This window comes from Enoplosus armatus, chromosome 8 (assembly GCF_043641665.1).
Source record: "Enoplosus armatus isolate fEnoArm2 chromosome 8, fEnoArm2.hap1, whole genome shotgun sequence".
NCBI classification, from domain to species: Eukaryota; Metazoa; Chordata; class Actinopteri; order Centrarchiformes; family Enoplosidae; genus Enoplosus; species Enoplosus armatus.
In genome coordinates this window covers 8981359-9001834 of record NC_092187.1, presented here as the reverse complement: position 1 = coordinate 9001834, position 20476 = coordinate 8981359, and the positions used below count along the sequence as shown (strand labels likewise).

Genomic DNA, 20476 nt, shown 5'->3' with positions numbered 1-20476 from the left:
GGTCAGCCAAACACCTATGTTGGCGACTACTGTTTTAGAATCATAATCTTCATCACTTTTCATTTGACTCCTTTGTGTTTTTGACAACATGAATTGTATATTACTTACAAAAGTTGTGTTTAATTTATCATTTCTGTGCTAATAAAAAGTAGATTTTAAAAAAACATGAAGCTATTTATGTTTAAAAGTTATTTAAAGCAATTTATTTTTCTCACTCATTTTTTCTTTTTATCTCTTAAGCAGTTGACTCCTGGTGAAAGCCACGACAAACTGCGCCGTGTGGATTCAAACAGGAAGTCAAGGAGCTTCAGCAAGCAGCCCAGCACTGGGGACTACTACAAGACATTGGGCAGCGACACAGCAGAGCCCCGAGGGAGCAAAGGCATGGCACCCAACGAGGAGGTAAGCCAGATCTCAGTTGTTAATGTCAACAACAACATGTTCAATGTTGTGACAACGTCACACATCATCCGGTTCATTCAATGAAATATATGTATACATAATATGTCCAATGTCCAATATGTTCATTGTATAAAGGGGTCCCTCCACTGTCTTGTGCTTGTATAATGTTTTGGAAATATATTATTAAAAAATACAGCAAAGATATATTTGATATGTGATTGAGTGATTTGATATATTTGCCTTGCAATACTGTAAAATACTACGTGTGGGAAGGTTACCACAGCAGTGGGTTTGTATTTCTCTGTATCCACGTTAATTACCATCAACCAATAATAAGCTGGTTATGATGTAACACTGTGTTTAATGCCAGTCATCTGACATCCACTGGGAAATAATGTCTCTGAACTAGGTCACCACACAAACTTAATTGTCATGTCCTTTGATGTGGTGCAGCTTTGTTCATCAAGGCAGTAGCTGATTTCAGACAAGGTGTGATATTATAAAGTAATTATTTTTTAAATTACTACATTTTAATATAAATTAAAACATGTACTGTTATGCAATTTAGCATGCACTGCAAAATGTTTGTAAAAATTGCAAACCAACAGTATATAGGCTGAAACTCTAATGGATACTGGTGTAGGGTTGGTTAAAGTTGTACTGTTTAGGGTTGTGTGGGCATCTCAGTGCCTTATAAAGGTCCTATTCAGGGTGCGGTTTAGCTGAGTGACGGCGTGTTGGGTTACCACACTGACTGCACTATTTGCCTGTGCATTATGCCACTCGGCATGTTACATAATCTTGTGTCCTCTTGAGCTTTTGTTTGCCACCTAATGCAAACTGCCACCTCATTTCCATTGCTTCTTGAGTCTCCACCCCATTGTGTAAACTGTCCAAGGACCTACAATGGAACAAACTCAGGACAATCCCAGACAAGCAAGCGCTTAGCAGGAAGTCACCAATTACCAGATGTCCTATAAAAATTCCACTGAATCTCATGTTTCAATTTTTTCTATGGTAAAGGATCTGTTGTATGAATTAGTTTGTGTTAGTGACAGCTTGTGATGATTTGTTTAAATTTGTTTAATGAATGCTTTTATGTTTTGTTTTGTTTTAAATAGAGAAGGGGAGGAAGTTAACCTACAAACAAGTCAGTGAGATCACATAAAGCATAAATATTTGTAAAAGATGAATTTAACCCCGACATTCAGGTATTATGTGGGGAGAACATTTACATTTCTCAGTTATTTTCTAATCAACACAAATTCTGTGATTAACTATATTTCCTTTGATTTAAATTTGGCAATAAAAACTCACACACATACAATGTAATGCACCTTGTTATTCTTATTAGTACTATAGATGGAAATTATATAGAATTGTAAATTTAACATTTTGATGAGGCTTCTGCTGACCAAAACGTATTAGTGAGTTTTGTGAGCTTTGTGTGTTTTGGTAGTAGCTCAAAAAATATAAACCTAACCTCATGAAAGGAAGTAAACGTATTTTAGATGCTAGATTATAAATTAAAAACGCATTTGTCGTATGTACCCTAAAATATTCATCAAGGAAAATTTCTGTCTGTAACTGCATGTGCTCTCCAAGATTATTGGTTAAACTACCTGTTTGCTGCCACATACCTGCACAGGCAGCTGAATGAATAGAGTCTGTTAGACTCTCAACAATGTCCCTGGAGAGGTGTCCTTATAATCTCATGGGTATCAGCAGTGGGGAGTGTTCGGGGTGATACGGGGTACAATCCACATTGAGCCAATTAAGGCCTCAGTGGGGCCCCTCCTGGTCTCAGAGGCACCCTAGCAGATGGACCGGCTAATCAACGGGAGCAACGGCACGTGCTGCCAAGACCCATCTGGACACCCCCCCCCCCCCCCCCCCCCCCCAACTCTCTGGGGGTTTTGAAAAGTAACGGGGGCAACAATGATGAGCACGCGTCTGAAGAACGAAGGAGGGGCGGGGTCGAGTTAAATGTCACGGCCCATTAACTTCCTTCCAGCTGAGTTATGGCACGCTTTCTGAGTGTGTCAGACACGTGTGTGCTGGGGGGTGGGGGGGGCACAGGGCGTGAGGGATAGAGTGCTATCACTTGCAGTGACAGATGGCTTCTTCCCACTGTTTTCCCTCAGAGTTTCCCCCTAGAGATTAGGTCACATTCGCTCTGTTATTAGCAATAAGGTATTATGTCTTTATGAGTTGATTAAAGGCGGCAGGAAGCAGAGGGAGGACACATTTAATAGGGCTGCATACATCTGTCACTGTCGACAGTGTCTGTGCAAGAATTTAAAGCTAGCTCAGCCCAGCAGGGGTTTCAACTGGCAAGCCTATGCAAGCAGGGAAAACAAATGCACTGTCACAATGAATGTGTTTTTTCTCAAGTCAAAAAAGGCATATTTAAGAAGCAGGTGTGTTAATTGTTTAATGTGTTTTTTTTTTTACTAATTAACATGTTTTAAGAGTATACAGCTGACATGTGGAATATAAAAATCACACTGATTCCCAGAGGCAAAAAAAAAGCTTTAGGATTTTAATTATCAATGTTCAAATGGTGTTTAAATTTAAGTGGACAATATCATTTCATGGGCCACCTGTCACATTCCTGTTATCAGTGACCAAATATGGGCCAACAGAGTAACACAACAATGTGGTTGCTAGGAGAGACAAAGAAACAACAGGTTAATGGGTATAAAATATGACTGACTAACTCTGCTCTGTCCCTCCCTCTTCTCTGATCAGGGCTCCGTGTTACTGGAGGAGCCTACCGACAACCCGGCCCACAGCCCTGAGAATGGCACCACAGAGGAGTCGGTCGTGCCCCCACCTCCTCCACCTCCGCCCCCTCTTCCCCCAAGCAACCATACACCAACACCCCCTCCACCTCCTCCACTGCCCCCAGAGACACCAACCACCCAGAATCATGCTGCCAGCAGCACCTTCACCAACCAGCGACGCCCATCTTCCTCATCAGGAAGTGAGTGTCCCTTAACTTTCTTTCTTTCGCCATCCTTTTATTTTTTTGTCTCTCTTCATTTCCTTCTTTTTTTTTGTGGCACTAAACATCTGCTTATAGTTAAAGAAAAAGGCAACACATTTATGCACATTTTTTCAGAAAATCACACATTATAGGACAATTATTCCTAGAAAGCAGAGCCCCTGGTATTAATAGGCACAATGTAATCTCACTGGGTAAAGATGAATTGAGTCTGACCCTAGCATCCTAAATAACAGATTATAAATTAATGATGTAGGGCTACCATTACCATGAGAACTGGTTTAGTGTTCAGCCATTTCCTTAAGTGCCCCGCACTGCCCTGGATGCTGCCATCTGACCGTGTACACGCTGTTCTAGTTGCAGGGAAATTTCAACTGTTGTGTAATGTTGCGAGTTTTTTAACTGGTAAAGATGAGCTGTCCGTGGTTCCCATGAGTATTGAAAATGCATGAAAAGTTTAGGATTGAAAAAAATAAGTCCTCATTGTGGGGTACGTGGCAGACCAAGGCAATGTCTTTCTCCAAAATACACAATTTAAGTCCTAGAATTTCACCTAACAAGCTTTGACAATAGAAAGTTTGTTAAATTTGATTATGTTTAATAAAATGTGTGGCCCCTGTTAAAGATCATACAACTTATTATCACAATTCCTCATAGGACTTTACAGAAAGATCTAACTAATAATCAGTCACAAATAACAGAAAATTAAGCACAACACATTATCCCATCAAAGAAATCTACATAACCTAACCTAGCCTGTTAAGCACTGCTGACTTTTGAACCTGAAGATGAGGAAAACGTCCCAAAGGAATCATTAGTTGTAAAAAAAAATTGGAAAATGGGAGAAACTTTGGGTCAGGTCAGGTCAAAGAGGAATCCAAGATGGCTGGGCATGCAACAGATGCTCAGACGTCAACGTCAAACAACAGTAACATGAAGAGTGACAAGACAGAAAACAAATGAGCCAAACATGCCAATTTTCTCTTCTCTTTTGGTAATAATTAAAAATATTATACTAATGCGGTTCTAGTTCCTTTTTGTGATTGTCAAGCCACTGTTGTTCTGCTAATATTGCCCAATCATTTTTCTCCATGTTCCTTCTTTCACCTGCTCCATCTCCACCCGTTTCTTTCCTTTTTTGTTTGTTTTGTTTTCCCTCTTTTTGCCTGCCGTGGTGTGTCCTCACTGCTGCTCTGTCAAGGCGGGGATATGTCTGCCTCTCAGGCAGAGGGAGGGGCACCAAGACACACGAAGAGTAAGTACAGATTGCGAACCAGTCTTTCAACTAAATCAGTTCACTCGGTAAATCAGTTCACACATATCAAATTTGGGGTTCACAATAGGCATTCACTCTTTCCACAACATTATAAAACCGTAATCTCGAGTCTAGAGTAGTCATATACATATTTTGCTACTCTCTGTTTCTGACTTGAGAGACAACATTGATTCAACCTGTGTATCCAGAGTTCTATGAAGTGCAAATTAAAACACCACCGTAATAACAATTACAATATAGTTCGAAAGATATCAACAAATTAACTGAATCAGTTTCCTTGTAGAAGCCTTAATGTTCTGTTTATTTTCTTACATTTTTTACAATGTTAAGAATTGACCATCACAGTAAAAAGTCTTTCTGGTGAACCAGGTGGTGACTACCATAAATGTTTTAGGTAATTAATTAATAATAAGTAAGTAATGTCTGTCACCTTTTGTGTGGTTTGAGAATATACAGTATATTATATTATACTATTTTTCTTATAACATAATTTGAGAATTGTCAAAACAGCCACATGGGGTACAGATAATAAAAACAGGAAATGCTAATTTCTGATGAGAAGCTTATTTGTCATGGACACTGCATGTGAGGATGCTCATTATTTCAAACAAAGGCTTAAGTGAAGGATCAATTACAGTATATGGCTTCAGCTTTGCGTCATAGCTGACAAGCAGTTCATAGGGCAATATAAACTATTAATTGCTTCATTTAGGCACCTTTTTACAATCTATGTATTATAGGCTTTTTCACCAAATCCACCTGCTGCCTAATGATAGGATAGCAATAAAATACTCAAAGCTACTATGAGCAGCATGTGCTCACTAATGGCATGATTTGTGCTTCAGCATTAATAAAAAAGGTAATAAACAGGCCATTGGGGGGTCATAAAATTAAAAGCCACCAACACATCTGAGGGCTCAAGATGAGTTTACAGCTCAGATACTTGTTGAGACGACGGCAACAAACCAGGTGGCTGATTGAAAATGCTGCTGTAACAATGTAAATGGTGAGAAGTTCTCTATTTTCTATTGATCAACAGGGGGAAGAAGATTATACTTTTTATATTATACAGGACACATCTTTATCTGAAGTGCTAAAGAGGCAGCGTGTGTGCTCACTAATGATATGAGTTGTTCTACAGCATTAAACAGGTAATAAACAGGCATTTTGGTGATCATAAAATTAAAAGCCACCAACACATCTGAGTGCTCAAGATGAGTTTACAGCTCAGATGCTCATTGTGACTGACGGCAACAAACCAGGACAGAACGGAGAGGATCCTACTTTTTATATTACAGGACACATCTCTGTCTGAAGTGCTTTACGACTAACCGCAACGATAAACTAACCCAGTGCAGAAAACCTGTGCTGTGAGAGGCTATTTGTCAAATGTTCTCTACCTGTCACAGCCCCACCCCTCCTTTACACTCACTCTGGCAGACCTGCTGAGTCCACACCCCTAGCCTAAACAGAATTTGAATAACACAAACACACAACCTTTGACTCAAGAACGCACAAATACGAAGGTGTATTCAAACAGATATAAGTACACCAACGTCAGTCCAGTGTAAGTTTTGTTTTTAGCCTTTAAACACATCTTATTGTGGATAATCAAGTGTTCTGGAGCTCTGCAATGAAGATTTGTCATGGGGAAATGGGTGAAGGTAGGCTGTGTATATTGCCAACATTAGAGATCGTACTTTTAAGTGATTGATCCAGTTACATTTTAAATAAGAATGTTTTTACAAGAACTACAAGCACTAGTTTTGGTAGCAAATTTATTGAAACTGTATAATCTGTTGACCGTCGTAAATTTAAAGAGCTGTCATATGTTGTCATAAAAGTGCGTCAGGGTTCAGTAGTTGTTTCCTTTTATCCACAAACTTTTTACAAGTCAAAGTATGAGTGTGTGCAACTGCACATTGTATAAGGCTCGAGGGGTGTCGGTCACCAGTCTTTCTCTGTAATCCAATAAATGTGAGGTGAGACTGTATCTATGTCACGAATGCATGTATGATTGAATTGTGTGTCAGGTTTGCCGCGGTGAGGATTGGTCCATTAGGGTGGACTAACAAGCTGGGGATTGAAGGGCGACTGTGTGTGTGTGTGTGTGTGTGTGTGTGTGTGTGTGTGTGCGTGTGCATGTGTGTGCATGTGCGCCTAAATGCATCTGCCCATGTGTGCGTGTGCAATGCGTGTGTTAATTCCTGGCCAGCTTGCCAATGGCTCGCTGTCACTTCCAGTTACTGGTGATTCCTTTAGATTTCCCCCGACTGTGATGATGGGTCATTAATAGAAAGCGGCTCTCTCCTCACCAAGAGAGAGAGACAGAGAGAGGGAGAGCAAGGGAGAGTGAGGAGGGGTGGCAGGCTAGCGAGGCTTTGTGTCCAGCTAGACCATTGTGGTCGACACAACAAGAAACATTTTTATGGGAGGACTTTTTTTTTTCCATTCCTCGTGTAGAAAATGAGTTATCAATGAGGGATTGAGGATATTCAATTCATTGGAGGTTTACATTTACTCAAAAGGTGAGGTAGCTGTTGGCTCTTTGGGACAAATATGTATATAATATGTGAAATTTAAAATGTTGTAAAATAAATGTGTAGCTACTGTAATAGTTAGTTGTTCAATATATTATCACATTTGATTAGAGCATTTTACAGCCACATCTTAAAAGTTTGTGCATAGATAAAACTAAAATAATAGCTACATAGTTGTTGTTCCATATATTATTACTTTCCCAATGACGTTGGAGTTTGCTGTTTGAATATATTTGTATGTGGTTATTTGTGTTAATGTTGTGAAAGTGAAAACAAAGTCCCTTTGTTAAAGCATTACCAATAGAGGTCATAGTTGAAGTCTGTCTGAATTTGTTGCATTCTTCACTCTAAGAAGATTAGTGTCCATGGAAGCTGAATGTATATATATTTGCCAGAGACCTACTTTTTAAAAAGTTTAACATTCAGCAGTAGCTTAGCTTGTGTATAAGTCAGGTGACACTCTGAAAGAGATTGTGTGCCTCCTCTCTTTGGGTTCACTGTAGTGAAATAATTTTGAATCACTCCTTCTGATCTAATCCCGGGTCACTGCAACTGTTGATGTTGATGTAATGGTTGCCGAATGTGCTGAATTCTCATTGGTTTATTTGCAATTGTTTTTGAAATGTATTCACTGGAGTTTGGTAGCTGGGAAGCAATTTGATTAATCCAAATTATGTCAAACCCTTTTAGAGAGACATGTCTTTTATTATAAAAGCAAATATCAATCGAAGTAAACAAATCTAAAAAGAAACTTATCAAGCTTATCAATGAGAGACAGTGTCTCAGTACACCAAAATGACCTCCCCTCACTATGCAACATGCTTCAGGTTAGTATTGTTACCTGCCTGATCGGATGAAATATTTAACACTGAAATGCCACCCAACCCTTCTCTCGCTCCCTCCTCTTCAGTGTATCTCTCTCACTCTCTCCGTCTTTCTCTCCCTCTGTTCCGTCGTTCTTTCTACCCGGTTTCACTTTTCTGCTCCATCCTTTTGTCTGCAGGCACAAAATCTTTCAACATGATGTCCCCCACTGGTGACAACTCGGAGCTGCTGGCAGAGATCAAAGCAGGGAAGAGCCTCAAGCCCACACCTCACAGTAAAGGCTACACCACTGTCTTTTCCAACAGCGGACCCACAGGCAACAACGTAGGTCAACAGTGTTTCTCCACTACTAATGATACATTTATCACTGAGAAATACAGAATTGCTCATTTTAGAAATTCAACCACAGCTTTTGCAATTACTTGTGGATTTGATGACACTCTACCTTAAATGAATCCAGAAAAATTAAGCAAAATTATCCCAAACCATCAATGGAGAGATTAGGTATCCAGCGACATGCCTGTGTTCACTGACCACATTACATCAGTGCAACTTTATAAATCTGAATTTAATTTGATAGAAAAAGTAATTCACTGATGATTCAGGGTTCCTATCCCAGAATTTGTTAATTGCCAAGTTTTAATAAGTTTGGAAACTGTGCACGATGTTAGCGAGGTGACACCAGAGCTCTCTGACCTCAATAGATCACCTCAATCATGAGAACTGTAGTACTGTCATGGTTTCATTTAGAAACAAAAGTATTTCTATCCCAGTTTCTAATTTTCTAAAACAGTCTGAACCTCAATTAACACACATTTCAACGTCATCATTCATACTTAATTAGTCAGAGTCAAAGTGGTCATAAGCCGTAAGTTAAGCTACTATAAGTAAAGGCTAACTAATGTGTCAAAATCTCTAAGAAATCTTGGCATCATGTGAGACATTACATTTTCACAAGAATGCCTAATACTGCCTTCTAGCTGTATGCTTCTAAGGATGTAGTTAGGAGAGTAGTTACTGGTTAAAAAAAATCCACCAGGTGTTTTGTCACACCCCATGTTCTCCTGTGTCTTTATTTTTATCCAGGAAAACACTGTATCTCCACCAGAGACCCGCACATCTAGCCCACCAGCCAAGCCGCCATCCCCTCCACCATCCAATACGTCTGTCACCTCCCCACCAACCACGCCTAGTCCCAGCCCCAGTCCAACTGGCTCTGGATCTGCCAGGACCCTGTCGACCTCTGCGAGCTACGAGCAACTGTCCTCCAACTCTGTGATCAATGGGAACAGTGGCGGCGGCATGACAGGAGCAGAGTCGGGGCGGAAGATGAGCCTTGCAGATGTGGAGGCGCTAGTTCCAACTCATGACGAACAGGGAAAAGCGATCCCTGAATGGAAGAGGCAGGTGATGGTGCGAAAGCTTCAGGTCAAGATGCAGGAGGAGGAGGAGCACAAGCGCAAGGTAGGCAAGATGTTGCAAGGCTGTAGAAAGTTTCAGAAGTTTTGTCGTGTCTTAGCCATCCCACTTGTGTTTCCGTAAATTTTAAATGCTCTGCAACCTTGATTATATATGGCTTCAAATTTTCAAATAAGTTTCACATAATAAACAACACAAAGGGGATAGCTGGTGCTTGGATTTGAGTGTGGATTTTTGTGATTTTGAACAATGAGGTTGAAGAAATGTATTTTTAACATTCATGCACGACACAAGTTTTGCTCTCTTTTTGACTTGTCAAACAGTTGAGGGAGACACGTCCAATGGGAGTCAAGGCTACAAGTTCATTTAGCATCTATGGTTTCTTTACATGATAGCTGAAGGAGAGTGTGTCAGTACTGTCAAACAAGACACAGTTAGGGACTTGACCACCTTTTCAGCATGTCTCAGTTTAATTGCCATAACCTTCCTTATACTTATCTTTGCAACAAATGCCATGGCTGATATTCAACAAGGGTTTCAGTCAGCACGCTGAACTTGCTTTGTTTCTAAATTTGATTATTTGGCTTTAGAATCAATGACATCTACCTCTCTTTTTCTCTCTTGATGAACAGTCACTGCAGTGTGTGGTAACATGTATTTAGACAAGGTATTATTAGTAATTCATACTGTAGCAATCTGAACACTTGTTAGTCCTGTGTAATACAAGAAGGACTCTATGCAATATGTGATTTGATTGATTAAATTTGAAATAAATCTGACTAATAATTTATTACCATCAAGGATTATAACCTTATACTCTTAAATGATCCAGCAGGGAGACATTTCTCCCCAGTGTCCTTTAGTGATACTGACATGTTTTGTTTATTTGTTGAATGTCTAACTGGTTGTTGGGCCTAAAAGTAGTAAACTAAGCTGAACATTAAGTATTTGTGAATATTTTCCCCTGTAAATAACACATTGAAAGATAATTTATCAGTAATGACATGAAGCGGTATTGGACCTAGCTAGCTCTAAATGCAGATATCCATGTGCTCACTCATTTTTAAATTATTTCTTTGTTTCTTAAGTCATCTCTATCTATGCATGTTTCTTTTTTTCACATCTATAGCCTTTATTAATAGCAAGAGACTCTGGGGTGCAGTGAATTGAATACTTGGCTACAATACCCATCACAACATTAACACACTTGACTAATGGATTCACAGTGTGGGCTGGTGTTTGCTGATGGAGTTTTGTGCCTCCAAGTTTTTACATGCTGATTCAGTGGTGTGATGCCGGGCCCATTCACACTACAGGTCAACCAGTAATAATACAAAAAAATACAAACAAAGAAAGAACTACATTTGTATACCACTTTACTCTTAAAGTTGCAAAATACTGCAAATAAAATGTGCATGCAGTGAGGGTTAAAAACCTGAATGCCATCTGCTTCAAGTTGTTTTTTTTTGTTTTGTTTTGTTTTTTTACACAGGTAGATCATGATAAGTTAAAGAGTAACTTCACACAGTTGACAGTTTCAACACTGTGGCACCTCTAACCACACCCAGTGTGGTTTCCTATCACTGTTGGGTGTGGACACTGAAGTGTGTCTGTCTGTTGCACTGGTGCCAGTACCCAACAGTAATGTAACATTACACTTTAGTGCAGTGTTACATCATATTTGGGTTGCAGACAAATGAAACATTTAAAAGCAGAATTTTCAGCATTTGTGTAGTTACTCTAAACTAACCAAGAACATAAAAAACGGGCTCATAAAAATGGGAGAGAGAAACTATAAAGTGGGATTGAGAAAATATGGACGTAAAAAATCTGCAGTGTCAAGTACCTAAAAGAATTACAAATGTAGACATGATGCAAACCTATAACACTATTCTATACATATCAATATTGGTATAATTAATACATAGTTTGCCAATTAATTCAAAAAGGACAAAGCCTTCTCTGTTCTCTTTGACTCAAAATTAAAAGTAGAAAGTTCTGTGCTTGTAATGAGGCAGTGCCATTGCACCACTAAATCCATGTAAATCCTGTGTGTCAAGATGGATTTGCACTGAAACGTGTGTTCACACCAGGAACCTCGAGCTGAAGGAATCCCTCCCTCCTTCCCTTTTTTCTTGTCTTTTGGTCTCCTTTGACCTCTGATTTAGTTTGCGGTAAGCGGACACTACCAGCCTCAGGAATGGCACTACTCCCCCGTCCATAATGCCATTTTGGGCCCATTTGGAGAACTGATGACAGAGCATGACCTAAACCATATTGAGAAGCAAATTGAGAACCTGCAGGTCATGCACAAGGTCTCAGAAGTCGAGAAGGAGCTAGAGGAACTGGAGAGGGAGCTTCACCAGCTCCTACCAGTGTCTGCTGCCCTCAATCAAGGGCACTTCTCAGTCAATCCAAAGCAGGTACATGGCCAAGCTGAAGATCTTCCAGCCTGGTGCAGCAAGATTTCTACCCTGCTCAAAAGTATGGCCATTCTGCTTGCCACTCTGGGGGGAAAAGAGATAGACATCTTGGATCTTATATGTCCTGGATATTCTCCAGAAGAGGCAAGGAATGTGAGCGCAGGTCAGTCTGAACCAGCAGGATCAGTTGGGACAGGATTTATTGGACGGTCTCAGTCCTTCTCAACAAGAGAGGATGTGGAGAAGGAGATAAAACAGTGTGGAGTTTCAGTGAAGAACCTCAAGGCCAATTACGAAATTCAGAATCAGCCGCAGTCTCCAGATAAGAATGCAAATAGGGTGTACAAACGCAAGAGGTCACTCCCTGTGGTAAGTGAGTCTAGTTATCGTCCAGAGACAATTTGTGAGGATGATGTCCCTTGTTCCTCTGCTGAGGTCCTTCAGTCCCATACCAATGGAGATTTACCTTCAGTGGAGGAATCAGTCTTACCAATAGTTGAAGAACCAGTTATCATTGCATCTCATGCTACTCAGATGTACGTGCCCTCCGAGGTAATGGCTCCTACTACCATTGAACAGTTCAACCAGGTTCTTTCTACAGACCCCATTTTAAATAATGATCAACTAACAAGAAGCTTGGAGGTGCAGACAGATCTAAGCTATGTCCAGGAATGCATTGAAATGAGGAAAGAGAGAATTGTCTTTCTTTTCCTTGAACACTGGCGGAAATACACTATCTCTGAATCTTATCGGACTAAATATACTGGCAGGAGAGGAAATCATTTGGACGTGGGCTGGGAGGACTACAACCAATTTAGTGCACAGATTGGTGGGGAGATGCAGAGTGAAGATGACAAACTTCTCCTTTTCATGAAGTCAAAGCAGGTAGTAGGAAATCTGATAGGCCACTGGAGGACAATCATGAGTCAAGTGCCCACACGCCAGATCCGCAGGCTGAGTCGTGCCCAGATGATCTACTGGCCAGAGCACTTCTTGCCACATATAAACGGGTCACCTGTGAGATACGAAAGCCTGACCCTTGACCTCTTCATGCTTGGATACTTCCAGTTGCTGGAAATGAACATGTCTCGCAGCGAGCGCAAATTCCGCCACCTCTTGTGCTATGAGATGTTTGATCGTCTTGGTACCCATCAATGGGAGGTCATAAGGCAGTTTCACAAGGAGGTCATGGAGGAAATTGAGAGAGGGAAGCGAGACTGGGGGGATGGTTTTGAAGACATAAAACTAAAGTATTTTGGAGACTCAGATGATGGGGGAGGTGTGATGACAGCTTCTCTACATTCCATGTCTCCTGACATGTCCATTATGCCAATGCAAGAGTCACTCCCTCCCCCACCTTCTCATCCTCCACCTCCTCCACCACCTACCCATCCTGCACCCCCACCTCCAAATGCACAGTCTACTCCTCCTGCACCATCACCACAAGCTTCCCTACCAGTCTCACAATCAGATGTTTCTCCATCATCATCATCAGCTGTATCTGGCAACAGCCAGTGTGTGGAGCAGAGAACCCTGAAGGACTCATTGGAGGACAATGCTCAGGAGGATATAAAACTTAGGGAGCAGATGTCATCAAATGAGGCAGTGGTTTCTAATGGGGAAAGTTCAAAGCAGGACCATATGCAGAGCTTGACAACCCAAACTGTACAACACACTGATGCAACAGCAAAAGCTGAGACAGTGCAGGACACAACAAAAAGCTCAGTACCAAATCCAGTGAAAGATGTTCCACCTGTCACTGTTAAAATCAAAGAGGAACCTCATGTTGATAAACCTCCACCCAGAGATGAACATAATGAAGACTCAATTAAAGTAATCTATGAGCTAAAAGAGTTCAGCAATGAGGAGATCATCAGATACATTGACCGAAGCTTTGCTTTTTGGAAAGAAAAGGAAGCTGAGCTTTTTGATATCTAACAACTATGTGGACTAAGGGTCCATCACCATACAACCAGTGAGGAAGTGCATAAAGAGCAGGATCAGGGAAGCAAACCTGCAAAGTAGAGTATGTTGAGAAAGGAAACTAATCTGGCTTTTAGGCCTTGTCACATAAGGGACTTAACAGCAGCAAAGAGCATCCACTTAGGTGTACTGACTTTTCCATTTGCATATGCTAAAGTGGATGAAAAGAAAGCCTATGATGTCAAAAGAAAGAAATTTGCTACAACCATTTAATTTTGAATTGTGTTGAACCAAGAGCTTTTTGAATCTAGTATGATTGATTGCCATGGTACACTACTTTTTAAAAGAAAAGGATTTGCCATAAATGCCATCTTTGTAATGAAGGACATAATTGGTAAAACTCTGCACACTTTGTTTGTATTGAGTACTTCAGATTGCATTTCATGTTGAGATAGCCTCAGTGACTCAGTATCTCAGAAAGGCAAGGGATTCACTTCACAGTCAGAAAACTATTATTTTAAGTGATCTTTGTCAAAGGCAAAGACACTAGGTCTTCAGTCTTGAAGAGTTCGGTTTACAAATGGCCCTTGTCTTTAAGTCTGTGACCTCATGATTTTGTTTATACAATGTGTGCCTTTCAGTATAGATTACAAAGATTAACAGGTATGGTAAATGAAAGGCCTGGAGAAACAGCTCAGATACTTTTTCATTAGTAATTCATTCAAATTTGCAAAAAACAAATAAAAGCATTTACTTGACAAAGCTATTATCTAAATGAAACACCAAATTAAGGGCTTGTAATTGTTCCATGCAGTCTGTTCTGTTGTTTCATTATTCTATTTATAATTCGAGTGTTTTTGAGAGATTTGCTCAAACTTTCCATAATTGAATTTGTGTTCCTTTATTATTTGGTTTCTACATTGCTAGAAATAAAGTTTGACATTTTTGTGATTATATGATTTCAGTAGTTCTTTCCAAAGTCATTCTACTTTAACTGTTGGGTATAATCTGAGTAGAAAAAAGGCCAAATGAATATTATTTTGAATAATCACACTGATATACGTACCAATGAAAGCGCCACTGTTCAACAACAACAAGTTCAATTGTGTAATCCTCTGCTGCGACGCTTGTAGCAATGAGGAACCAAACTATTCTCAAAGTGTCTCTTCTGCAGCATCAAGCTTACCTTCAAATAACCCTCTTAGCACCACCCGCTGTCATGCTATCCGTGGCTTACAGGAGTATAAGGAGGTTACAGTGAATCTTGATCAACTCACAATCCAAAAGGGAAGGCAGTCAGCTGATACACTTAAAGGCATATATATAGATTTGTATTTATTTGCAGTATTTGTTACAGATTTCTTGAATGTAAATAGCACAGTAATGATTAATACCAAGATTGAAGTTATACCATGCAAGTCAAGTACAGAACTATAATTAGTTGCGCTTTTAATCTGTCAAGCTTGCACACTCACACAGGGCAAATATTTGTATTCACAGTATTGCTTGCAAGTAAGTGACTGTCAAGTCGACACTAAATTCAGACAATGCATGCATAGGCAAATAAAACAAATAAACACAAACAACAAAAAGTCAAATGGGTTAAACTGATATTGTAATTCTAAGCCCACTTCAACAGAATGTGTCCAGACTACATAGGTTTATGTATTACATGTCAAGGCAATCATATGGAAAGATTTTACCAATTATAAATCTATGTAGTGGAAACAAGTAATACCCTGCTGTTTATAGTTCGTATAACTAGAGATCAGCTCGAGCATGAAAAAGACACCCCATCTTTCAGATTCAACATGATTTGCACTGCCAAATTCATGACCCACTAGCACAATATACAAGTAGCTTATAACTGCCAATTGCTTATTCCTTTAACATGTTATGTGGCAATAACACCACAAATTGCCACCAACTACTAGCACAGGATTTCTCTAATATCATAATAATAAAGCATCTGCCATAGCGGTTAGTACATATCAAGGTCAACTAGCCTTTTACAAATACTGGCTGATAAACGTGAATTCAGAGTTTCTTACTCAGAAGAACCCGACAATTCACACAGTCATAATCCAGAACGGTGTACAGGCACAATTACAGGTCTTTGCTTTAATCATTGGGGATTTAGAGAAACTTGCCTGTTAACTAATTGTATTGCATCTATTATTGTTTGTAGTTGATGCTTGCCAGGCTAATGTAATAATACCTTCTCTGGCTCTATGGGAGGTAGTCCATTGGCACAATGAACGACATGAACCTGACCCAAAAGCTAATGCCTTTTTGATTACCAGCGGGTATAGGTTGGGTAGCAGAACTTTAATTCTAACAATCAGTGTCACTTAATTTTTCCTTTTTTACCATTGATTTTTAACTGAAATGGCCCCGCAACTCTTTAGCAGTTACAATTGATTAGCTTAACCTTCACTTTTTTGTTGTTTCCCCTTGATTCCTTCAGTAATAAAAATGAAATGGTCACAGGTTCGATTCCTGTGTCTGCATGTTCTCTCCATGTTCATCTGGGCTCCATTCAGTGTGCTAGTCTTTGTGTGGATGGAGGATGTTACTAATAGTATAATGTTAATGTGCATGATTTAACTTGAGTTAAATGGGCAGTGCATAACAATATCATTGCAGAGTTTAGGAGGTTCAACAAGTCACTGATAGATATATGTTAGTGTATAGATGCCCTAAACTAAACAAACTGAACACGACTTTGGCCTTTAGCACATTTGCTTTAAAGCTACTGTTGTTTGGTTTCGTCATCAACACTACAACACTTCATACATTTATTTGTGTATGTTCCTTTCCTACTGTTCATATTACATAGCTGGTCCTGAATGGTTTAATAAATACTTATAATTCTAAAATGCGCAACGCAGCGTAAACCAGGGACAATTCGTCGGTTCACACAGTACTATGACCTTTTGTAATCAAGTTACTTTCAAAATACTTCATTTTACAATGTCAGGTAGAAATTTCCACTTCAAAAATTAAACATAAACACAACTGAACTTTAGGGTGTCTAGGTTGTCATGCCTCTGGCCAACATGACCCATTTTAAGGTACCAAACACAAGCAAATCTGTGACTCGAGCATGAGCAGTAAGTAGCCTTATTCCAGTGTTCATACAGTCCACATTTGATCTATTTATCTATAGCAAATCTATCACATTTTTCATGTTTTTTTTTCTTGTTCCGTAATTCCCAGGGGAATCATTAAAAATTCACTGTGTAGATAATCTTACCTGGATTCATGTATGCCAGGGCAAGTGAAAAGCTTTAGTAAGAGGAATGCAAAAGGGTAATGTATCTTGCCAGGCGAAGATGAGAAATCCAAGATGGCTGCCCTCTTTCTCTCCCCTAGCTCCACCTCCGATTACAGCCTGAAGGAGAGAAAAAGATCCAGTTACCGTTTGTGTGCATCGTCTGAGAGAACGTCCTGTAAAACAGTGTCCTGTCCACTGAAAAGGCTTTGTTTTAGAAACAAGAGTACCTTTTGTGAACTCCGTTTGCTGTTGTAAGTTCATAAATCAGTTTACACAGTACACTATATGCATACATGTGTATTTAGTCTTTTAAGTCTTTCATAAAGGCCATTTGTCAAAAATGTGACATTAGAGAATGTGTATATCAGTTGGACTAATAAGTTGGACTCATGTTTCATCAGTTTTTTCCTGCCCTCTCCAGCATGTAGAGAGGCTTTATGCAAAACTGCAGACATGACCTTTGATTGATTGTAATTGATTTGATTGCAGTTTTCAAAGCCCTTGAAAGAACACTTTTTTATAATAATAATTATTATTATATTATTATTTTTAAGTACAACAAACGCATAGAAACTCCTTCAGTTTCAGTAAGCAGGTTTGTTGAGTTATCTGGATAACTTCGCAGAATAAGACCCTGGAAATGCCAAAAAAAACTGCAACACAAATTGACGTAAGTATTTCAAAATAATGAATGGTTAATGACTCTGTTTTACACATGTGAAGTGTCTCTGGTGTAATACATAACTGTGTCATGTTCTATGTGATTTTGTCTACACATCGTTCTAATAGTTTCAGCTGTATCGCCAAGCCCTAACTGACGGCATGAAGGGCTTGAATGTTTTCCCATAAAAATGTATAGAAGCTCTCCTAGATTGACAGGATTGATGATATGAAATGTGACGTTACAGGACACTGCAACATCACATTTCTTTAACCATATGCTCATGATGGTGTACTGAAACAATAAAGACTGTGATAAATGTATTGTATTTTACAAGTAGAGGAGGGTTACAGAGACAATGTATTTGAAACTAATGTTGGTCAAATATTTAGCATAGTTAGATCCTTAAATGATAAAAGAACCGTGGTAAAATTAATTTGGGGGATGAGGTCATGCAAAGCAGGCTAGGAGGGCTGCTGTTACAGTTAAAATCTTTTACTAACTGGTATGGCCCCCCCCCCCCCCCCCCCCCTTGTCCCTCTACAGGTTGAGGAGGAGGCTGCACGTCTGGCATCAATGCCAGCCTGGAGGAGAGACATGATGAAGAAGAAAATGGATGAAGAGAGGTGAGTAACGAAGCTGTGTCGCTGTGCATGTCTGTTTTCCATCTAAACTTGTGTTTATTTTATCCTAGGTCAGTAGGGAGAAATTGTGCTCATTGTGTTTGCATATGTTTGTGTGTTTCTTCACCAAGATATCCATGGAAATAAGGATTTACTAAAATTGACAATATTTTGTACCATCATTTTCCAGTTTTCATACATGTACTCTCTGGCCACTATATTAGGCAGACTGAGCTGATTTTGTACCAGTTAGGATTCTCTCTCACCTGCAGGTGAGCCTGAATCTTTCAAGGAAATTATTTAACAACTAATAACATCAATATGCCTGGAACAATCTTGAGCATTCAGTTTTGAATTACATGCTTCTGATTTTCTTCACTTCACAAGGAATCCTGCTTTGCTGTAGAGAACAAAGTCTTATTTCTGATAAGAACTAGCATATCTGGCACCAGTGCTCGCAGTACAGTGTGTTCAAAGACATACAGTATAACACCTGTTGCCCACTGGAAAGTAATAACATTCGCATAACACATAGTAACTGAATCTGTAATCTGTTTACTAAGACAGACATGTGACTTGCTGAGATAGTTTGTAAACAGAAAGATTTCCTTAAAAAGTGGCCTGTGTCCATTTAGCTGAGGATGGTAACTATGTTTACAATGACATTTTGAAATAGGGTAGTAGCACTAGAGCTATGTGTTCGACCTAATCTGTTAGTTACTGTTGTTTTGACTGGTGCATGTGGGTTTGGTCTGCAGTATCAGATGGCTTTTAAGTCAAGACGGTTTAATTATGAGATGCAAATTTGTTCTGTTACAACCTTCTATTAAGACTGTGCAACATCCTTCATCTGTCTTTAATGTGTTGTATTTACAGTGTAAGTTTTGTATAGCTTTATAAATTTTCATCTCCAATTAATGTTGATTATGTTACATTCTCTTTTATTTAGTCATTGGCAAGCCTTGTAATTTCCTAATGGCTTCAACTTCTGGAAGAAATGTTGTTGCTGTTTAAGATATTTACACCTTTTCTTCTCATGCTTATGTTCTCCTGATGTGACAGGGAACAAAAGAGGTAAGACATTTTTTTTCCCACCTAATAATGTTTACATAACATTGATCTTCTTGTAAAATGTGTTATTTGATAAGAAAACAAGTCTCCAGAATTTCCTAATTTGACTATATAGACTATCAATCTCGGATCAAGGCTTTCATCTAGTGGCCACAAATGATAACATTATTAAAGGCCATGAGAGGAGGAACATTACCGTTAAAATCACACAGGGTTATAACATGAATCAAAGCTGATACAGATGTTTACAAATTGGTTCCTTATCTATAGTAGCCAAAAAACTAGATACTAACTAATTCCTTGTTAATACTAAAAGGGAAAAAGCAAAAGAGCACTGACGATGCCTTGTGGCATGATCACTTGGTCAGAAAACGTTCAGCGCTTTTGTTGTTGTTGTAACGACTAAAGCCACTGGGTGGCGGCTATCTCTTCTCCAGTTTACCTTGCATTTCTCACTGACAAAGGTAACCCTGCTGCGGTGAACAAGTTATCTTACACTGGTGTATACATAGACAAATATACAAGAATAATGAACAAAGTTAAACTGTATGTAACTTATATCCATTTGCTCTAAATGGTAAGCTAACAAGTATTAGCTAGCTATCCCAGGGCTCATGCTAACGCCATAAGATAAAACTCCACCAGACCACCGCACCCTCACCTGTCATTAGCGTTAAAACACTATATTCCCGCGGGCAGGAACAAGTCGCATAGTTGAGTAAGTAATGGCACATACGCCTATGAGTGTTTTTTAATATTTACTGATAGAAAAGGACACTGAATGTTTAGCTAACATTGCCGTGTTTCTAAAACATTTGGACAGTTAGCCAGCCAACGCAATCTTTTAGCTAGCTAGCTACTTCTAAAGGCGCTCGACTCCCGCAGCAGTTTCGACACTCGTGTTTCCTGCGTTGTCCAATTTATTCCCACGTGGGCTGAGCAGCCAATAGCATTACAGAATGACGCGACCCCACGCTTAATTAAAATTGTGTGTTTTTTCTTCACCCTGCTAGCCTCAGTGCTCACGTT

At 39.4% G+C, this 20476-nt stretch overlaps 1 protein-coding gene across 1 annotated transcript in view; it reads left to right on the top strand.

Annotated features, from left to right (window-relative positions):
• The window catches only part of espn (espin), a 40503-nt gene that overhangs the window by 19319 nt on the left and 708 nt on the right, over positions 1 to 20476 (top strand). Inside the window, exons 8-14 of the mRNA XM_070910854.1 lie at positions 241 to 402; positions 3154 to 3388; positions 4611 to 4664; positions 8229 to 8374; positions 9137 to 9514; positions 18300 to 18378; positions 19429 to 19450. Coding sequence (XP_070766955.1) covers positions 241 to 402; positions 3154 to 3388; positions 4611 to 4664; positions 8229 to 8374; positions 9137 to 9514; positions 18300 to 18378; positions 19429 to 19450 — 1076 coding nt within the window. The remainder of the gene's footprint in view (positions 1 to 240; positions 403 to 3153; positions 3389 to 4610; positions 4665 to 8228; positions 8375 to 9136; positions 9515 to 18299; positions 18379 to 19428; positions 19451 to 20476) is intronic.